Source organism: Poecilia latipinna, unplaced genomic scaffold, assembly GCF_001443285.1.
Source record: "Poecilia latipinna isolate Pla-1442-1.1 unplaced genomic scaffold, P_latipinna-1.0 Scaffold380, whole genome shotgun sequence".
In the NCBI taxonomy this organism is placed as follows: Eukaryota; Metazoa; Chordata; class Actinopteri; order Cyprinodontiformes; family Poeciliidae; genus Poecilia; species Poecilia latipinna.
Genome location: NW_015112996.1, coordinates 85211 through 107548, shown reverse-complemented (window position 1 = coordinate 107548; position 22338 = coordinate 85211). Strand labels below are relative to the sequence as shown.

General features: G+C 38.5%; 1 protein-coding gene across 1 annotated transcript; it reads right to left on the bottom strand.

Moving 5' to 3' along the window:
• Nucleotides 1–4327: 4327 nt before the first annotated feature.
• rbm27 (RNA binding motif protein 27) lies at nt 4328–22176 on the bottom strand. The gene is made up of 21 exons (XM_015036776.1): nt 21966–22176; nt 19911–20029; nt 18399–18526; nt 18158–18237; nt 17024–17226; nt 16321–16623; nt 15622–15849; nt 14637–14825; nt 13916–14062; nt 13569–13722; nt 12767–12920; nt 12437–12661; nt 11312–11443; nt 10799–10915; nt 10596–10670; nt 10296–10472; nt 10011–10115; nt 7083–7310; nt 6918–7001; nt 6717–6836; nt 4328–5535 (listed from the first exon to the last, which is right to left on the bottom strand). The coding sequence occupies exons 1-21, from the start codon at nt 22022–22024 to the stop codon at nt 5425–5427; spliced, it is 3138 nt and encodes a 1045-aa protein (XP_014892262.1). The 5' UTR covers nt 22025–22176; the 3' UTR covers nt 4328–5424.
• Between the last annotated feature and the right edge of the window lie 162 nt (nt 22177–22338).

Below are 22338 nucleotides of genomic sequence, written 5' to 3'. Positions count from 1 at the left end.
CCTCCTCCTCCTCCTCCCTCCCACCTGCTCCTTTGCTCAACTTACAGGTTGAGGAGGTCTGTGGACTCAAACATATTGCTGGTCAAAATCACTAACATATTTTATTTCAAAAACTGTTTATAGACGAGAATATGAATATTTTTGGTGACTTTTTTTCTGTTAATATACTGAACATCCTCTTCTTTCAGCATCTATCAGAAGAGGACGATGTAAAATTTGACGAATCTAATACAGTCTAGTCATTTCAGCACCATGGACAGAGCAGAACAACCCGCGGACATCAAACCATTGATAGTTTCTCAATAAGTTAGAATATTATCAAATAACTCATTTCTTTCAACAATTCAATTCAGTTAGTTAAAACCTATCATTAAATATATTCATTTTACACAGAGATATAGTGCAATTTTTTTTTCTTTCTGTTAATTTTAATGATTAAGGCTAACAGTTGCTGAAAGCCCAAACTTCAGTTCCAAAAGTTTACAAAAAAGATTTTTTAACACTCTTTTGTCGGCCCCCTGAAAAGTTTTCCCATGTACTGTAACAATTCTTCCTCCGGATTCTTGAACCTCAATTTTCAAATAAAGTGAAAAAAAAAAAAAAAAATCATCTAAAAAGAGAATCTTGGACCACTGAGCAAGACTTCTTTTTCTTCGAGCCCCGATGTGACCCTCCAGTTGTTTTCTCTGGTTCGGGTCTGGTTGGACACCTGAGAGGCTGCAGCTGCAGCCTCTGTCCTGGAAACATCTGTCTGGGTCTTCAGGATGTCACTTATGAATCTCAACTAAAATGTTGTCTGGCCTTTGCTTCAAATCCTCTCAGGGATGCAGTTTTATTCCTTGTTTTCCACTCAACTTAACATCAACATGCTGTGATACAACCCCTTATGAAAGCCAGCTTGTTTAGCAGTTACCTTGCATAGCCCACAGCTTCCATTCAGGCTTTCAGTGAATGTTTACTGGACAATTGTCATGTAAGCAGTTTTCTCCAGCGTAGGCTAAGGGTGGACAAACCCCTGTGGTTGAACATCCCTTCAGCCATGTGTGTTGGCCTTGTTTCACCCATAATCATTAAAATTAACGAAAATAAGCCCACAAAACAACAGCAAAAAAAATAAAATAAAATAAAACAAACAAAAAAAATAAAATTTTTAGATGGCCTTGTACAGCAGGAATGGTGATTCCTTTCAAACCCCACAGTTACATCCACTAACTTCAATGTATTTTATTAGGATTTTATGATAGCCCATCAAATAGTGGTAGATGAATAGGAAGAGGAAGGAAAATAATAAATGTTTTTTTGTAGTTTTTACAAGGCAAACTCTGGAAGGTGTGGTGTGTGTTTATACTCAGCCACCTTTACTCATAAACCTCTGAAAATTCAGGATAAACAATGGCCTTCAAAGTCAACTGTTACAGGTTTCAAAAGACCTTAGACTGGTGCAGAGGTTCAACTTTCACTCTAAACATACAGCCAGGGCTGCATGGCATGATATCAAATGTTAGAATGTCCCAGTCAAAGTCTAAACCTAAATATAACACAATAGTAAGACTTGAACATGTGTGTTTACAGACATTCATCCAAACTGAGTGACTCAAAAAGTTCTGCCTCTTATGTGCAAAGCAGTTTGCTTAATTACCCCACAGCTGTAAATGCAGCAAAGGCTGTTCTAAAGAATTATTCACTCAAGATGGCTGAATAAAAAACACATTTTACACTTTTTGGATATTTTTATTTTGAAAAACCATCTTCCTAACAGTAATTATTATGCAAACTGTAACAAACTGAAGAATATAAATGTTCATTGTTTAGACTGTGGTGCTGTGTAAGCCTGCACTTTAATGACGAGCCTTGACCCGATGGCCTTGGCCTGGCTCCTCTCGACGTGAATGCTCAGTTCTCTGGAGCTGCTGCTTTACCCGACTTCTCATGTGGCTGCCTGGTTAAAACTCAGAGACCCGGATGGACGGACCGAAAGAGGAGCCATGTGGACAGAGGCCGGGCTGATGACACATCGGGTCCATCTGATCCTGCCAGCCGCCTCTCCAGTTCCCCAGACTCTGAATAATTCAGCAGCATGGTGGCAGGCATCCATTACCATGGTGGCATCTTCTCATTCATTACGCAGATTAAAACAGGCAACCTTTTCTCACCATGCAAACATATTGCAGCCAAACATAAACCCAAACATACACATGCTTCAGAGAGGCACGGTTGTGACAGGGTTTGATAAAACTTTGGTTCTGACTGGAAAAACTCAGCTCTTGGTGCTGAAAATGCTACGTTTTGTCTGCCATAAAATCGATCTGTTTGCAAATGACTGGAACAGAGAAGGAATACAGTTTGACTTTATTCATGTGTGGCACAGCTCATTGAGGACATGCACATCATACCAATTCTTTTCAGTGTTTGGTAAATATTGCATCCCTGAGAAGTTAGTCACTTTCTAAAGACATTTTATTAAACTGTAAAATGTCTGCATATCACATCTGCAAACTCTAGAGGTAGAGTTAAACAGAGAAGTTTTATCATTTGTTTCTTTTTAAAACTGTAGAGCTGGCTCCAGCTACTGCTAAACAGAGGTCATGGATCAGTTCGAATGCCATCATTTCCAAACTATGAGCTGCCACTTTTTTCACAGGCACTGTTGGGAAAGAGTAATTATAGTACATTTTCTATTTAAAAAGTAAAAAAATAAAAATAAAATATCTATGTAACTATATCATGGAGATGTGGGACTTACAGACAGCAGGTGTTCCTCCGCTTTTTTCCTTGTCAAAGTTAGTGCATGCAACTTATATTCAGACACTAACATTAATATTTAGGATGGTTTTACAATATAAAAAATATACTAAATATTACAAAACATCATGCTGCCCTATGCTGAAGATGTAATGGGTGTTTAAGAAGTGGTTCTACAGGTAAACATGAGTTCAGTGCTTCAGAGCAATGATAAATTCTCCAGCATTTTCAGTAAAAGCTTGATTTTGTAATAAAAAACTTGGAAGAATCCATTTTTTTCTCACTTTCTGTAGATAGATTTTGAATAGAATGTCACTTTTTCTAATGTGTTTTAGCATTGAGGCTAAAACGCATTAGAACTTCACCAATTTTATCAATAAGTTTAAAATATGTCTGACAAAGTAGAAGCACATCAATACTTGGGCGATGATGCTCAATTGAAGCATGGGAAGCAATAAAATAAAAAAAATACAATGAAGGAGACCACACATTATTTTAAAGGTAATGTTTTCTGGAATGCTTTTGCTTGCATCTTTTTTCTCCCCACAGCCAATATTCTCATCTTTTTGCTCAATTTTCTTTAACTTACTTTTTTCTTTTCCAAATCCAATGATTTATATTTCTTTTTTTTTTATCATTTTACAAGCACCCCATTCCTTCGTCTTTATTGGCAAAAGCAAACATGCTAGTAAATTATAAATCCATTTATACAAATAAAATACATGAAGAAAATACACACACATCCTGCAAATATAAACAGTAACAAATCCAAAACTATTATCCAATAAACATTTTACATTTTGTACACTATTGGGTGATAGTAGCATTACAGAAGACTGTACAAAAACTGGGAGATGCTCAGAATCTGTTTACTCAAATGAGAGAAGACAAAAAAAAAAAAAAATCCAAAATCACAACACTTAAACCTCTTTGTGGCAAAGTGAAATGTAAAGATCTAAAACGAAACACATCAGGTTCTTATCAAACTTCACTGAGGCTGAAACGTGTTTAAAATAGTTTCGTAGCCTCCTAAGTTGTGCCACTGTTGTGGAGCTAATGTATTTACAAGCAAGGGAAATTATGTCTGCTAATAAGTTAATCTCACCTTTAGCTTGGCTTCATTCTGGATATGCTCAACTGAGTTGAGTTCTGATTATCAAAGTGTAAACAATTATCTGCTGAAGGGGCATTTAAAGTCATCTTGCTTTTATTTGAGCAAACTGAGCTCAGCCCATCCAGATAACTTTGGAACACAGTATGTTATAAAAAGGCAAAAACAGGGAGCAGAATCTTCAGTTGTCAAGCTTGCACACCTAAGCAGGTTTTGAACACTGACAATGTGAGGCAGCGCTGCACTCATGCAAATAAGTTAGGGTGTGCTGCGTGACTCAAGTGTCTTTCAAAAGTGTTTTAACAACTCAGAGCGGCTCTGAGAACTGGTTTAGAGCAAACGTTCTACTTAGATGAGGAGCAGAAGGAAACCAAACAGGGTGGACTGTTCAACACACAGGCAACATTGTGCACTCATGCTTGACCTCTTCTACCTGATATACAATCCTGTCATTTGTGAGAAACAATAAAAATGGAAAAAAAAAAAAAAAAAATCCAAAGTTAACAGTAATTTCTCTTCAAAGCATTTACAAAATTTACAAAAGTAAATCACAAATCCTGTAAAAACTCAGCAATGAGCTGATAGTTTAAGGCAAAGAAATTACACACATATATATATTTTTAGAATAAAATCAAAATGTTCAGTTCTACATTCAAACACCTGTCTATGGATGTCACATTTTGGAAATAGGTGATCCGACCAGCTCAACAAGTGAGGATTTTCCACCCTCTCTTAATGTGTGGATGTGTTTTCACACAGAGTGGAAAACACAGAGAAAGAAAACTAAAGAGGGAAAAACGGGGGATATATGCTACAAATCTGTCAGTCGACACAGAAACTGTAATTTGTGAACACTGATCTGCTGCACCAGGATCCGTCAGTACCTGCACACTCTCTCTTACGGTTCTACAGAACCTGGATGTGCTGGGCGTGCCAAATCGAACATATGGAATCAAAAATACTTAAGATCTTTAACATTTTTTAGGGGGTAATTACTACCAGAAAAAAAAAAACCCCACTGAGAGTAGAGTGAAATTGAAAACCATTCCAGGTACAACACAGTGCATCGATGTGGTGACAAAAAATAAAATAAACAGACCTCTCTCTGAAAGCAATAGAGAACTTTCTACTGGTGATGGAATGGCTGTCCCTGAACTGAGGGTGAGATTGTTTTGTTTCATCTTTTTTTTTTTCCTTACAAAAAACTGGTGAGAAAAAGCTTAAATACAGTATGTATAAAAATACCTATTCACAGTAGACACAAATGTTGTGCATTACTGATATTAATCATCTGATAAGCACACTACAACATACATAGATTTTTCTATCTATAAGAGCAAAACATTTATCACTCTCAGCAAAGTGAGATGTTGTTCATGTTTCATCGAGGGAAACAAAAACTAATGACCCTCTAAGTTTTTTTTATTTGTTTTTCACAAAGAAAATATGTTTTCCTTTAACTCAAATCTAAAATTAATGTAAATAAAAAAAACTGTTTCCTTGTATGCAGGGCAAAAATAATAAAAAAGAACTGAATCCACTGGAGGGCATGCAGGGACACATCGGCCTCCTTATCGTCTCCAAGACCGGCTCTCATTCTCGTCGTCTTCATCGTCATCTTCCTCCTCTTCCTCGTCCTCCCTCCCCTCTTCGTTTCCTGGGAGATACGAGCTTGCTTCCTTCTGTTCAGATCAAAACACACCAAGTAAGCATCTTTATGTTGTTCTGGTTTTAACATATTTTAGAAATGTAGCATCTCACTTTGAGAGACACTTCACACAAACTGTAAAGTTTCAATCAAAGAACTTTACAGTTCTTTTGAGAACCTTATGTTCCTTTGCTTTGTAGATAAAGCAAAGGGAAATTAAGAAAATGGCTTAAGGAAAGAACATAAGGAGGCATGGAAGGACACAAAAAAGTTACAAAAAATGAAAAACAACACATATGAAAGAAAGGAAAAAGGAAGAATGTACAAATGGAAACCAATGACTGAAAAAATATGTGCAGGTAAAGGAGGAAGGAGACATGAAAGGATGGAATATGGACAGTCAGGATTAAAAGGAGGGAAGAGAGGAGGCGGACAGATGGAAGGAAAGACACAAATGAGAAAGAAATGTGGGAACAAATTACAAAGAAATAAGAAAAAGAAAACATGACTGAAGGACGGAAAGTAGAAAGGAAAACTGTAAGAAAGTGAAAAAGAAGGAGTAAAGATGGAGGATAACAAGTCATAAGGAAGAAAGGAATGACTGAAACACAGAAGGTCAGGAAAAACAAACAGAAGGATTAAAGGAAGGGTAGATGTAACATTCAGACTATGGGATAAAGACTGATTACAAATACAAATGTTTTTTTCTAAACTCATTCTCTGTTTTTCAACACTTGGTTCTGGAAAAGTCTTGAACCAAATTCTGTCTCAGACAAAAACGTGTCCATGGATCCTGGACACGGCTCAGAGAAGACCAACTGCATGCAGACTGGAGGAGATGTAGTGATAGCTAAATTAATCCTAAAAAACAAACCGAACCTCAGAAAAAAAAAATAAAATAAATACCCTTCTTAAAAAAGAGCCAAACACATTAAAGTGATACGGTAAAGAATCCACCCTTAAACAGCTAAAAGAAACCATAGTAGGAGGATTTCACCTGATTTTAATGCAGTTTTACTCAAGAGGCTGGAATGCTCTTAGCACAGAGAGGTTCCCCCTCTCTGGGAGCAGCAGTGAAAAATTCACAAGCACTAAAAACATCCAACTCTAACCTGTGAATATAACTAAAACTTCAGAAAAGTTCACCAACTTTTCTGAAAAAGTGTGTCAAAGCCTAACGCTCGGACTGAACTGAGTGTGTGTGATGTGCCGTACCGCCTTCTCCTCGTCTTTAGTCTCTTCTGCCTCAGGTTCAGACGTAACAGACAATGACTTGGGCTTGTACCAGGAAATCTGCAGAACGCGACTTTTGAACTTAGCTCCCTGATTTGCTGCCTAGAATACAAAATACACTGATTATTTTCAAAAACATAAAAAGCACAAAGAATCTGGCCTTATTTGGAGCGTGCAGCTTACATTCTCTGCTTCGCTTCGCGACTTAAAGGTCATGATGACGGTGTTGGCATCTTGGTAGCGCAGTTCTTCAATTTCCCCAAATTTCTGAAAGCAAGAGAAAAAGCTTAGCACAACAATTACAGACGATTCCTGTGGACAGTTCTGTGAAATTATGCAATTACACACCGTGAAATGAAGCATTAGCTCTTCCTTTTCCTCCTGCGCGACTCCTAAAATAGCGAGCGTTCTGGGCCTGTGGTCGACGACCATGCGGTTTACGACTCCACTGCGAGTCATCATCTCTCGGCTTCGGCTCCTGCCGCGGCCCGCGTGCATCGCCCCGGGATCCGGCGCCATCTTCCCTCGGCCTCTGCCTCGACCCGGTGGTGGGATGATGAGACCGAGTCGCTTCGCCTAAAGAAAAGAAAGAGACTGGTTGCTTATTTTCTTCAAGGCACAAAGTAACTAAATTGGGAAAAAAGCACGGTAATCGTATCAGATTAGTATTTTACTAAGTTATTAAACAGAGGTCATTTATTCATAAGCACTGTTTGTTAATCTTTTCCAACACCAGTAGCATGATTATGTTTAACAAATATCTCTCATTATTTACTTTCATTTCTGAAGAGGATCTGAAGACCCTACAATGATCGATTTGTGACCCCTAATTGGATCTTCACCCCAACATTTGCAAGTAATGTGTCAGAGAATATTCCTAAACAAACAGCATCATGAGGACCACAAAAAACAGCAGACAGATCAGGAATGAAACTGTAGAGGTTTAAACATGATTTTCCACTACAGCCTTAAACACAGAGCCAGAGACACAATAGAAGGGGTTTGCTCAAAGAACACTGTGGTTAGAATGGCCTAGTTAAAGTTGTTGACTAAATAACATTAAGAATGTGTAGCTAAATAGCTCCAGGTCAGTCAGATTTGACTGCAAGTGTCTATACAAAGCAAAGCGACATGGGAAGAAATTTCTATTTCTGTCCAAACCTGATAGCAGCATGCCACACTTTTCAGAAACGTATGAATTATTTTCATTCCACTTCACAATTAAGCACTTATTTCACTTTGCACATGAAATTCAAATAAAATGCATTTAAGAAAAGGTTTAAGGGGTGTAAATACTTTTGGAAGGGCCTATGTGCGTTCTGCTCTCCCACTTCACCATTAGTTGTCCCTCCTCCATTTTTAACATGTCATCTCACTTCTTAACCACTCCACAACCTAACAGCCCGTCTCTTCTCCATTTGTTCCTGCCTCACTTCTGCCTTTAATTGTCATTCCACGATTTTCCGACACAGACCAGCAGCTCAAACTTTAATGAGACGGGTCCACATCAGTGTAAGGACTTGTGTCTGATTTGGCTTCGTTAGCGGCTGCTCCTCTGGGGTTGCTTAAGTGGCTGCGGTTTAATGTGCAGAAAGAGGTTTGGGCTTGGATGGATGAGGCGGGACGGGGGGCAGAGAATATGCATTTTTAACAACCAGGTAATTAAGGACTGTTGGGATGAAGCAAGGAAGAGGGACACAGGGTGTTGCAAACTAAAGCCAAGTTGATGATGTGCTGATTGAGGGACTAAACCCATTAGGGTCTGTATTTACAGTACATGTAGATGTACACTCACTGTGGATGGTCTGGGAAAAATGATCAAAGAGGAACCTGATAACACTAACATGAGTAAAAAGAAAACAATAATTTGTTGCAGCAAACACAAAGAATGTTCTGACTAATTGGTTTTTGACAGCAGCACCGAACAGATTTGATCCCGGCTTTGCAGACTCTTGGCACTTTTCACCCCAATTGTCTGAAACACTCTCTTGTTGTTTAACTGCTTATGCTTGTTTGTTTTAATATACACCAGAAAACCAAACACTAAAGCAGTGCAGCAATCAAAATTAATTCACGGGACTCAAGTGTGCAAAACTGTTAAAATATTTGAAATACAGACCTTTTTTAATGGGCGGACGTTGGGGTAATTTTGTTTTAGCTTTACATCATGCTATATCATCATTCTCTCATCAAACACCTACCCAGAGTGTCGCTCTGACTCATTCATGGGGATCCTTGAATCTCCCATGGCAACCATTTGGGAGTGTCTTAACGCCTGCTCCTATTTCCCTAAAGCTCTGCTTTGGAGCTTCAGCTCCCAACCACAGAACACCCCTCTCCCACTCAACTCCTCCAGACTAGCGGCAGCAGCAATTAGCAAACACCTGGTGGAACTGCATCTACTGAGCTCTGCTTTAAAACTGCGGTTGGAAAACTAAAAGCAGCCAACGAGCAGCTACAAGCTACCAACTGAAGGCTCGTTATATCAGCATATAGACTGACTGCATGACTTATTACTTCTTGTTACACCAGCATCACTCCAAATACAGACATATTTTTCCCCCTGTGGCTAGTTTATTCAAATCAGAAAGATGATGAAAATCAATGTTGCACCCTATTGTTGCTGTATTATGCAATCTGTTTTGTGCTCCTGTAGAAGTTTTTCTGTTGCTTTTCTTATTTACGTAAAAAAATAATTCGATCATGTAAATTTTTGGTTTACGTCTCAATACTGGGATGCTGCAGCATCACACCTTCAGTCTCATACTGATCCAACAGCTTTCTCTCTCTTTCCCCAAAGGTTTTAACTGAACCCACATTACCGACTCAAATGATGTCTTTCTCACATGCACAAGCCAAACTATTTTGTCTGACAGAAGCTGAGGAGCTCAATAAAGACCAAGCCATCTCTTGTATTTATTTTGTGTTAGGATTTTGCTTTATATATTTACTTTTGTTGCATATTTATGCATGTGTGGGAGAGAAAAGTAAAAAAAAAAAAGTAATCTTATCAGTAAACTTCCTCTCTGACATTTCTCAGAATCACATCCTCAAATTCAGCTTGCGGAAACCAAAAACATCTGATGTTGTCTGTGTGTGTTTGTGGTCCCTGTTTGGGGAACCTTCAGATATATGGGGCAACACTCAGATTGTTCAGATTAGTATTAATGAATTTTAATTTTTACTCCTTTAGGGTTGATTTATATCAACAAATTAAGCATTGAAATGTACTTTTAGGACTGTGTTTAGAAAATGATGTCAGTGTAGTTTTTGTACCTCCACCCGTAGCTCCACAAGTTTTCTCTTAAGGTCTGTTGTGTCTTCTCCAGAGCTAATTTTTTTATGAAAGTCTAATTCAGCATCGAGCAGCTCCTTCTGGGCCTGAGAAGAAAACCAAGACATATAAAAACACCCTGATTATCTGGTCGTTTACTCCATAAAGTAAATCAACGGAAGAAAAAGAAAAGAGATTTTAAGGATTACCAAAGTACCACTACTTATTTAGTAGAGCTTAAAACTTAAAAATATTTGTACAGCATAGACATGTATTTCTAAACTTACATCAGTTTTAGTCTTAGGTTGGCTGTGGTTGGTTTTGCCACTTGAGACCTGAGAGGTGGGGTTCATTTCATTCTGCAGCTGGGTAATCTTCTCTGTTAGCTCCTTGAGGGTTTTCATGATGTTGGCCCGCTCCTCGGGCTTCATCGCTCGGTTTTTCTCCAAGCGGTTGATCAAAGCCTTAAGGAGAAGCAGTAAGAGGAAAATGAATTGAAAGCAATCAAGAACACAAGGCAAGAGAAAACCTTAGAGCAAAGGTCGTGTCAAAACTCAGTGGAGAGAAAACAAAAGAGGCCATGTTACTTTCTGACACTCGATCTGCGTCTTCAGCATCTCCTGTTTCTTTTTCCTCATGTCTTGCTGGAGTTTCATCGCCTCCTACAACAGAAAACAAGCCCTTAGCACACTACTAGCTATCAGTAAAAAAATATTTCACAACAAAATACTTGATCTTTTGCATCTATTCTGGAATATGTTAGCAAATAAAAAATATTTATGCTACTTACTTGCTTCTTTTTAATAGCTTCCTGCACTTCCAGGACTTTTCCCGTTTTCCCAAGGCTCTTTGAGGAGGATTTGGCAGCTGTGGGTGTGTAGGGGCCTTTCTGGGTGTTTGGTGCCACCTGCATGTCACAAGAAGAAGAGGAAAAAGAAACAGAACCATGTAGGTCATCACCACAGGAATACACACGGCTGTAAACTTTACGTCACAGTAGAAAGGCATTCCCTGGAACCACCAGCTTGGAATGCAATCCTAAAAAATGGCTCGCAAGGAGCTTAATGAAGCTTAAAATTGTGCAGAAGATGACATGTTCTAAAAATATTAAAGACATAAAAACTTTTTAATTTAGCTCCTTGAGGGTTTACATGCAAAGCTTCATGATGTCTGATGTCCAGAGTACCACTGTGGCTCAGTACAACCATTTAAAGCTGCATCATTAGTTAAATTATATATCTTTACACAAAAAAAACATCAGCAAACTTATTTTTGTAAACAGATGAGGAGAATAAAGGCGTACAGTGAGAGCGTCAGGGTTTGGATTCATGCCGTTCGTCTTTGTTGCGATTGTGGTTCCAGGTGCTGCATTCAGGTGATGCTTGGGTACAGTCTTGTTCAGCACATAGGCACCTGGACTGTGTTGTTTAATCCCCTGCAGAAACATTAAGAAAAAGGCAAAAAAAAGAAAGAAAGAAAATTAAAAATGTTGAGAAATTCAAAGAGAAATCAACTGGCGACCTGAAATTGGATGACTATTAGCTTGATCAGCAGAGTTTGCTGAGGTTTTCTTGACTGTTTGCAAACTGAAATCTGTGACAGTTTTCTGTGGGCAGATATGAACTGTCTATCAGAGAAAGAAGCATTTGTACACTTTCCTGAGTTGAAGAATCAGAAGTCTTTGACATGGAAGTTGTTTCTAAGGTAAGAAGACTTACGACATTTTCAGTATGAGTGTCATTCTTAAAAATAATGATACCGAGGCTTCAGCGTTGGCACCACTCTGCCTTGCTGCAGCTTCTCTCAAAACAGCACCATCAGTAAATCAATAGCATTTAAAGCTTCACTTTGAAATGTTATGAATCGTTTCATTGTTCCAGTCTGCAATGTTTTGCAAAGTACACGTGCATGTTGGCCAACGTGTGTGTGCATACATATAAAGGCATTTCTGGAAAAAAATGTTTAACTCAGTTTAGCATCACTTATGTAAGTGATGCTAAACATCAAATGTATGATCATTTGACCAAATCAGCAGCAGGTTAAAATAACATAGTCTGAATTTTTAATTTCCACTGCCAGGAGTTCGGCTTCATTTGCTGAACTGTTTTGGCTTTATTTGGCCGCCAGGTGTCGCTGTTTTTAAACAGGCCTAAGAACAAAACATGAGACTCTTTTCCAGCACATAAATGTTTCTTCAGCAAGTGAAAAAAAAAAAAAAAAAAACATTTCAACCTCGGTCTGTTAGGGATCATCCTGGAAATGTTGGCCATCTTTTGGAAATCTCAGACCAACAGTAGGAATCTTCACACAGACTGCTGTTTATGGCAGAACTTTAGCTGTATAAACATCTATTTTGTACATAAGGCTCTGTGTCTCTCCTTTTGAGATGAAAGTTTTTGATTCTTTAGTGTTAGCTCTTTAAGCTAACCTTATGCATGTTGCCGTGCGGCAGGCCTTGGCCTGGCACCGACCCGATCCCCTGGCTCCCTGAGGTGGGCTCCTGACCAGCGGTGTTGGTGCTGGGCTCCCGGTGCCAGTACACACGGATGAAGCGGTTGTTGAGGACGGCCTCGATGCTGGATATGGCCCGTCTGGCCTCTTCGTTCTTTGTGTACTGGATCAGAGCGGCTTCTGGGTCGCCGCCAAACACAACCTGGGGAGAGAGTGAAAGTGAACTGGTCAGCAGGACATAAAGTTCTCTATTGCTCTAATCTTTATCACTTTTCATCCGCTTTATTGCATCCAATAAATACTGCACCTGTATATTGACGATGGTTCCAAACTTGCTGAAATGCTCGTTGAGCTTGGTGATGTTATTCAGCTCCCGTGGGATCTTGCGCACCTCCAGCTTCGTGTTCACGTAGTGGTTTCTCTTTGGAAAAATATTCTTACCTTGACCAGCAAAATCTGGCCTGAAACAACAGAAAAATTGCAACATATACAGTGACATTAATTTTAGAAATAACTTGGTTTTAGAGCTGACTTTTTGACCAAAAGAACAAATATACCTCAAGAAAATTTAAAAATATTAAAAAAAACTCATTGTAGACAGATTGTATGTATTAGTTTTCTCTCTTTTCTGTTCCAAATTCATTAATTACACAGAAATGTATTTTATATTTAACAGTGAAGAATGACATAGTTTAAAATAAGATTAAAATCAAGATTACAGTTTACGCTCTATAATAAAGTTATAATATACATCAAAGTGCAGCATCTGCAATTAAATACTAGAAGTACATTCATGTGAAAAAACATGGGTATCCTATGACAGCATGTTTGTTTTTCTAACATATTTAACATCCATATGATCCAATGCAATATTCAAGAAATAAAAATAACAATAACTAGGAATTCAAACTAATGAGAAAACCTTTTACAATGTTTGATTTATGCTTTAGACTTTACAAACACTATGATTAAATTGTCCCAGGTTTTATCTTAAAAATAGTATTTTTTTAAATAAACCTTTCATATGTAGGGAAAATATGGCTTCTGTGTTTATCTTATTCTGTTATTCTATATTTTCTTCATGTTTGCGTGAATCTGTGACTCCTTACTTCTCCATCCAGGGTTTTTTAGCTGCTGGAACATCGGCTAAACTGGCTCCCATCGTCCTCTTCCTGCTGTCCTGTTCAGTGTTGAAGCGAGACACATTGTTTCCAGGAGAGTTGGATGCAGATGCTGGCTCTATTTGGATCACTATGTTGGCAGCTAGAAGAGGAAATAGAAAGACAAAACATGCTTTTTAGTTAAAAAGTGATGAATCAAAAGATGTCATATTGACTGCATTTCATCTTTATTGTGTTGGAGACACAGTAATAATGTTTTAGGATTTATGTGGACGGCGTGGAATAAACTTGATTTTCTGAAGACTGGGTCATCTGATACAGACCACAGCTGTTACCTCTGGATCCTTGTCCTTCGCTGGAGGTGAGGCCGATGAGGTTGGAGCGTTGGGTCTGGACTCGGGGAATAAACTGCCGATAAGTATTACGACCCGCAGCCGTCAGTCCTGGAGATTCTGGGTTGTAGCCTTCCGGATCATAGTTATCTAAAAAGAGATAAACATGAACTTACAAAATGGAAGTAATGAAGATTAAAATATTTTATTTACTAAAACCTAAAGTAAAGCTGGAGCTTCCATATATGCCCAAGTTCTTAAGAAACACCTACATATAAAACAAGAGAAAAGTATTTATAGCAAAATGCTAAAGATTATTAGTGTGAGCTGCAGCTTAATGTGGTAGAATTAAAACAAGAGATCTGAAAGCAAATAAGTTCAACTGGAACAGAAAAAAATATATTTTATACAACTATCAAGAATCTGAATTATGGAAGCTGCAAACTGTCACATTAGAAATACTTGTCTTTAAGATTAATAAACACCACCACCTAATGGCCAGCAAGGGATACTGCAACACTCAAAGACCATGCAAAGAAGCTCATCCACAATATAATTAAATAACCAAAATCCCCATAGTGTGTAAAACATCACTTAGTCAGCAGAAAAACCTACTGTGTGAACAGAAAAGTCAATATAAAGAAAATGAAGAGAAATAAAGAACAGAAACTGAAACAAAAAGCCACATGGTCCCAATCTGAATAGGAAAAGCATTTCTGCTTACATTCAGACTGGACATATTGGGGCCGCAGAGACACAGATGAGGACGAGGAAGGAGGCTGAGAAGGAGCAGGAGGAGGAGGAGGAAGAGTAGATGGGAGCCCCACTCCAGGTGGTCCAATGGGGGGAGAAGAAGTGATTGCAGATTGATGGTTGGGGGTATCGATCCCACTGGTAGCTATCAGTGGGGGTCCTGGGGAGACAAAGGTCCAATCCAATGTCTCAGATGTATCACATGTACAACAGTGTATGAGGTTGTTTTCTACACTGAAAAATTAATTCACTCTATACAAAAACCAAGAAATATTGGCATTCCAATAGTTTTTACATAAAATTTACACAGACAAATGGAAAAACATCTATAGAAATATGAGGTATAATCTCTTTAAAGTTTTAAAAGATTCCTAAATATTTGGGCCAAAACCTAAAGAGTAGAAGACCCATGAAAAGTAGCAACCACAACCAATAAGTGAGAGCATAGAGCTGACCCAAAAATCTATCAGAACTCAGAAAAGTCTAAAAGATTTTGTTCACATCTTGGCTCCAACATTCATCCTGAGGACATACTATTATTTATACATAAGACCAAATTCCAGACATTTCCAGACTCTTCCAAACTGAGTAGAAACCCTGGAATAATAACGTAGATCAAGTGACTGAATGCATCTGAGACAATAAGGAAACATCCAGAGTTTCCCATAGTGGATCCTCAGCTGACAGCACACACCGACATGTGACTAAAGTTTATTTACACGTGAAGCTGCTAACTGCATTGAGTGTAACTTCAGGTGTTAAGAGGCATTTTAGGCTCATCAAATTACTACAACTGAATTCTGATGAGCCAGGATGATTAGTTATACCAGGGTAGAGAGAGCAATGGGGTAAACACAAAGAAACTGTTTTTAGAAGACACATGATAAAAAAAAAAAGAAATGTCAAAGGAGGAGACAAAAAAAAATAGATACAAAATAAGTGTCACAAAAACTCACCTGTCATTGGGAAGACACCTGGTGGTGGTGGCTGGGCGTAGGGGGGCATCGCTGGCATCCTGAGTGAGGGGGGCGGCTCAGTGATGGGGGGCATGGGCATGCCGGCAGGAGGCATGACGGGAGGAGGCGGAAAAGGAATCATTTTGGGCAGGGTGACGTCATCAACGATGAGAGGGTCGCTGCCGTGGTCGAAGGGACACATGTCACCAAGGACGCAGAATCCTTTCTCTGTTTGAGCAAAACAGACACAAAAACATAAGTCAATCCCAAGAGGTTCAGTTCCAAATTTAAAATCCACCACAAGAGCATCAACACTGACCAAGGTGACTAAACAAAAAGCAAATGCTGAGGACAAAAGGTAGGTGAACACATCCAGTGTGCGTTTACCCCACAGCCTCATTAAAGCAGCAGGTCTCCAGTGGCTGTTTGAGTGCTGTGACAGCAGAGAGCTGCAGGGACGGAGGGTTAAGTTTAAACTCTCCTGTGTGTGCAGAGAAGGCCTAGCGCTGTGCTACCACCCACTGGGGACAAAGGACAGTGTGCTAAACAGTGGTCATTAGTAAAGAGACTCAACAAGGGCCTGAACCCTTGAGGGAAAGTGAAACGCCAGCTTTATACCAACCCTAGTACAGCTAAACTTTTCTAAGACCTTCAACTGTGCTTCCCCTTTTTTTACAAAAACATAAACTCAGCTCCTACCATCATAGTCCCTGCATCGCTGCTTGAGCGGAGTATTCTTGCCACCAAAGGGCTTTCCAACGCCATCTTGCCGCTGAGCGATGTAGTAGCTGGACCAGCTGTCTGTAGTGCTGTCGGGCAGGTGAGCCGGAGTCACGACAGGAACCCCTCCAACTCCAGCAGACGAGGTAGCAGAGGAGAAGGGATGTGGAGGGGTGGGCAGGGGCAGCAGAGGCGGTGGATGCTGCTGCTGGGGGCCGGATGTTTGTGAAGTGTTGTATCCATCATTGTCCTTTCTTTCCACCTCAAACTTTGACTTGAAATCTGTTAAAAACAAGAAGAAACATTAGAAAAATCTATTGATAAACCTAATCTAAGACTGAAGAGTTTAAAGTGCCATTTTAAAAACAGCAACTTCTCGTAATGCACAAGCTTAACCTCGTGGGTAATTTATCCAATTCCAGCCCATGTTATGGAATCCCCGGTGATGTGTCTGCAAAGTTGTCCACATTGTCCTGTTAAGTCTCGACAACGCAACTAAAAACAATACAATCCGTTACATTCGATCTTCTCTAAACAGTCCAAACCAGCTCAGCTCCAGGATGCTCCTGGCAGCTCTTCTACATTACTGATGCACAGTTAAAGAGCTGCTGCACACCTGGGTCTGGTCCCCTGTGACTTTATCTGGGCTTGTGTGGGAACACTGGCTCTGTTCCTCTCTCACCTCTGCCTCCTCTGTGCTCCCGGTCCCTGCTCTTCCCTCGGCTGCCGCTCCTGCTCCGGCTGCGGCTCCGGCTGTAGCTCCTCCCCCGGGGGCTGCCTCTGCGCCGCTCGTGGCGCTCTCGCTCGCGGTGGGCTTCGCCGGCTTTGCTGTGCCGCTCGAAGTCTCGGCGTTTGCGCTCATCTCGCCTCCTGTCTTCGCGGCTCCTGCAGGGTTTATTAGAGGGAATGTGTTTGAATGAAACAGCTAGCTGAGCAATTTGCCAAAAGGAAAGACTTTTGATAAAAGTCTTAATACCTTTATCAAAACGGGCTGAAGGGGCATTTGGTAACACTTTATTTGAAGGGGGTTGAATAAGACTGACATGACACTTTCATAAACATAACATAACACCTGTCATGAACATGAACAAGCCTTCATGAATATTTATGACTGTTGTCATAAAGCGTCATTCGTCATTACTGTTTAAACTTTACCTTTAATAACATAAAGTTACCTAATTTTTGAAGTGCAATCAGTAATACTTTTATAACAAATTAATATCAGTAATGATTTCTTGGTTAATGTCAAGTTGTCATAACAAAGACATTTTGAATAATGTCAACTTTGTATTAAAAGTGTCATAATTTACCGAATGACGCTTTATGACAACAGTCATAAATATTCATGAAGGCTTGTTCATGTTCATGACATGTGTTATGTCATGTTTATGACAGGTCATGTCAGTCTTATTCAACCCCCTTCAAATAAAGTGTTACCGGGCATTTCAATAAATTACAATGTCATCCTTCCATCTAAGATTAATCTGTTCTTGGTCTCAATCCAGTTAAAATGTTTCAATTTAGTATTCACTTCTTAAAACTTTATTTTCAGAAATGAAAACTTTAAGGGAGGTTTATATAAATGTAAAAGTCACAATAGGGATTTCTACTACAGAAATGTGTTATTTAGGCCTGTCGCAAAGGGGGGGAGGGGTCGGGGGGTGGAGGGGGCAACCAGGCATTTATGTCAAAGAGACTGTCAATATGTTTTGCAGATGTTAAGTACAATAACACACCTCTCTACATCCATCAGGCTCTTAAGTAGCCATAGAAATATAACAACATATGAATAATACAGTTGAAGCCACAGCCTTGCCTGGATTCGTTGAAGTCAGCGCGGTTTCTCAGGGGACTTCTCCTGCGTCTGTTTTCTCTCTCTTCCTCTGGAGTTTCAGCCTTCAGGGAAACAATGATTATGTCACACAGGAAGAGATTTCAAAAGATCAACATTTCAAATATAAATTTGTTTTGATGTAAATATTAAAAAGAAAAGGTAGCTTGCTCTTTATAGCTCTTTAAACTCATCTTGGAAATGTGTCCTTGTCCACTGTTCTTACCTCAACAACATCAGCCTTGAGAGTAGCTGGTTTCACCTCCTCTTTTGGACCCTCCTTGGCAGCAGGGGTCCCCAGGTAGCTCTTCGTCGTCAACGACTCAAAAAGTTTATCTACAAATCCTACGGTTTCTAGACAAGCAAATTTAAAGCAATGGACATGTTTTTATTTTGTTAGATGTGTGGCTTGTTTTATAGTTGGACTGAATAATAGTCTTCATTGATGATATGCCTATTGTCTTGTTAGAAACCATTCATTTTATTCTATGCTTTCTATGTTTAGCCCAGTATAGCCCAGTATAATACACTACAGTGTCATATAGTACAAAAACAATGTGAATATGTAAATACATGAAGTACAAAAAAATCCTAGATGTTTTTCAGCCACTAGAGAAGCAATAGGTGAATATCTGTAATGTTATACGATATAAACAAACTCAAATATATTATTTTTGTTTTTACCATTTGTGATGCAGTAAATAAATGTGTCTTATATGTTCTCAAAGAACAAAACAACTAGCATCAATTAGCAAACTTCAGCATACTTTCTGAAAATAATAGTGTTTGGATATAACAAGTCATGTGAGTGATACAAAAAAACAAAGAAAGTAAAATCAAACATTTACAGCACTGTCTCCCTCTAGAGGCCATAGGGGAGATAAGCTAACTCAGCTTGGAAACGTTATGGTTTATTTACATGATGCCATTTTGAAGCATGCAAATTTCTCGCTCCCTGAACAGCTAAGTTTGACTATCCATTACTGATGCAAATTACTCTTATCATGTCTTACAAGGCTTACAACAAATCACTCTGGAGATAATCTGAAACAATGCTGTGTTTAATATGTAACCCATTTAACCTTGTGAGATAGATAGAACTTTTTCAAATACTAATTTTGCATGAAGTGGGTAAAAATATTTGAGTTTTTTAGTGTAAATCACTTGACATGTCTTTCTGGATGAGCAAATTTATCAAAACTCTCCCAAGCAATATGTTGGAATTATTATTGTTTTAAATAACCCACATTTTCAAAGTGACCCAAATATATTTAGCCATGTGGTGGCTAAATAAGTGAAATTTTCCTTTGATTGGAAGGTCAAATAAGGGAAACTCTTATTTCTCTGCCTGTCTGTCAAATGCATCAAAACATGAGAACTTTCACTTCTTTAGTCCATAAACGCAACAAATTGCAGATTCTATGATGTCATTTTAGCTTTAAGTTAATTTTGTGTTTTATGGAAAACTAATACCTCTGAAAAGGGAGCATGCCATTCTTTTATAATCAACATTTAATTGATTATACATCAGTCACTACTTGATGTGTACTTGATCAACTACAAACAGACCCAAACAGAGCAGGGGATAACAAGGGATGCAAGACTAAACTAATTGTTTTTAGGTTTTTTATTTCCTCCCATTTCAGCTAACCGAGAAAGCAACACACATTTTTTAAACAGGAAAAGAAGGTCTTTCTGCGTCCAATCAGCTAACTTAAGTTTTATGCAAACTTCTTACCCTTTTGTAAGAAGACATCAAGCTGGTCAGCACAAAGCGCTTTCAGCTCCTTCTCTGGTTTGTCTTTCTTCACAAGAGCCACTACATAGTTGGCCAATGCAGCAGGATCAGCATCACATCTGCAAGTCAGAAGGGATGTAATTTTTATTCAAAAAGTCTAAAAATGCTCGTGTGCTGTTTTTCCATTGTATTTTCCAGGAGTAAGGGTTAAGGGGTTAACAAGATTACACTTTAAAACAGTTTAAAGAAAGGGTCCAAAATACACTCCACCTACACATCAAGTACAAACAGACCCGAAGCATCTTGACTCACAGCGGTTTAGTTTAAACTTTCCAAACTCACACAAAAAACTGTTGGCCAACACACTAAAACAAATATTAAGAACTATCAGTGTTTCCATGAACCCCAAAGCATCAAACCAAAAACAACTTGATGTTTTTTTTTTTTTCTGTTATCCTTACAGGTAAAAAAAAAAAAATAAAAACTACTTAAAAAAAAAACAAATACATTTTTGTTTCTTTTCAGATCATTTTTGACATCAAAATTGTTAAGCATAACTTATTTTAGAGTCATGTACAGTCACCTGTAAATCTAAATTAATGGGCAATTAATTTACATTAATTATTAATTGTTCACTTCTTTCTCAATTCAAAATCCAACAACTAAAAACATACTGAATGACCCCCTTCAAATTAAATGTTGTTTTCTTTATTTAAATACATATGAAGCTCCTTTAAAAGGTATTTATCTGTATGGTGTACCGCTGCAGCAACATTTTCAAGTCATATGTAAGAACACTTCATGGAATTAACAAAAATTAAAGACAAATGTGGAAACGATTTATGGAGAGGAGTAGGACTGTGAGATCTGAATTTCATTATCAAAGAATTTCAGCTCAAGTCACAAATTTCATTGCAATTTTAATTATTGCAATATTGCAAATAAAAAAGAACTGATTTGAAACAACATGTATACGGCCATATATAATATCAGTTATTCATACTTTCCAACTTTTATGCCAGTCATGTATTTGGTCAGCTGGATGAACTTTTACTCCGTTTTGAGACCACATCTGATCAAGATGTTAGAGATCAAGATATTAAAGCTCAAGAGCAGAGGTGCAAATATTGTGGGAATGGAAAAAACCGAGTTAGTTCGTTTACTTGTATTTACAGTTGATTAGCTCCGGTTCTTCTTGTGATACCATTGACTCAAGTAAACACAAGCAGAAGTAGTTGCTTTCTTCAATGCACTTTTTTTTTTATAGAAACAATTATGTTGTGAAATGCATATGTAAAAATCCATACTTCGTTAACCAGATAGATTTTTATCGTAAGTGAACGTTTGTAGCAGGAAGCAACACAGATCACTGGGCAAAGACTTTGAAAAACCATTGTACTTAATCATAAAATTCAACGCAAACAACTTGAAAACATTCGGGACGCCACAGAACTATGATCAAGCTACAAGTGAATGAAGGTCGCAGATTCACAATTTTATATTCATCACCACTGACTTCCAATTATTCAAATTTTTAGAAACATCCGTTTCCATAGAGACATTAAAAAAAAACATCAAACCGTAGCAATGGTGACTAAAGTAACCAACTAGGTTCATTTCGTTTCTAAAAACCCTTAAAACGTCTGCGTACATACAAACACATAACACTCGATTGTGTAACTATGGTAACTCAAAAAGTCAAGTTACTAGCTAAAAGCGGACTGCAGCTAGCTTGTACTGCAGCCACAAGTAGAAAAATAACCACAAGTTATAGGTCTTGTCTTGAAGCTTAATAATATCCTACAGAGTCGTGATAAAGATACAGTTTGTGCTCCAAATCTAACACCAAATTATTACAAAATTTTAGTGAAAAACATATACAATTAACCCAAATGAGGCACGCTAAACGTGGATTTCCTGAGCTAAGTGAGCAAGGATTACAGCTGCTCTCTTCCTCCAAAGGCCCTGATTATAGCACGGCTCCAATGTTGCCCTGGTCAGGCTCGCCAGCTAACGTAGCATGCGAGCTAAATGTCATTTCAATTCAATACTCACATCGGCTCCAGGAGTTTTGCCAGCCACGACTTGAAAGCTTCCACATTTTCTATGATCATTGTGAAAAATACTTTAATACTGCCTATAAATAGAAAGTGTGCTTCGTCAACCCTACTTTCATCGTCTATACATTTATAAGCTTTTAGGCCTTCTGTCTTCTCTACTGGCAGGTCGCACGCACTGTTTTACGGCATGGCAACACGAGTCGAGTTGTCGTAACGTAGGCCTGACGAGGGACGTTGTAATATTTAATATAGAAACGTCAATTTGAAAATGATGATTAAATATTAACACAAGCATATTCACATATTATTTTAACATTAGCAAAACCTTCTATATTTAAATCAAAATAGTGGTCAGCTAGATGTTTTTC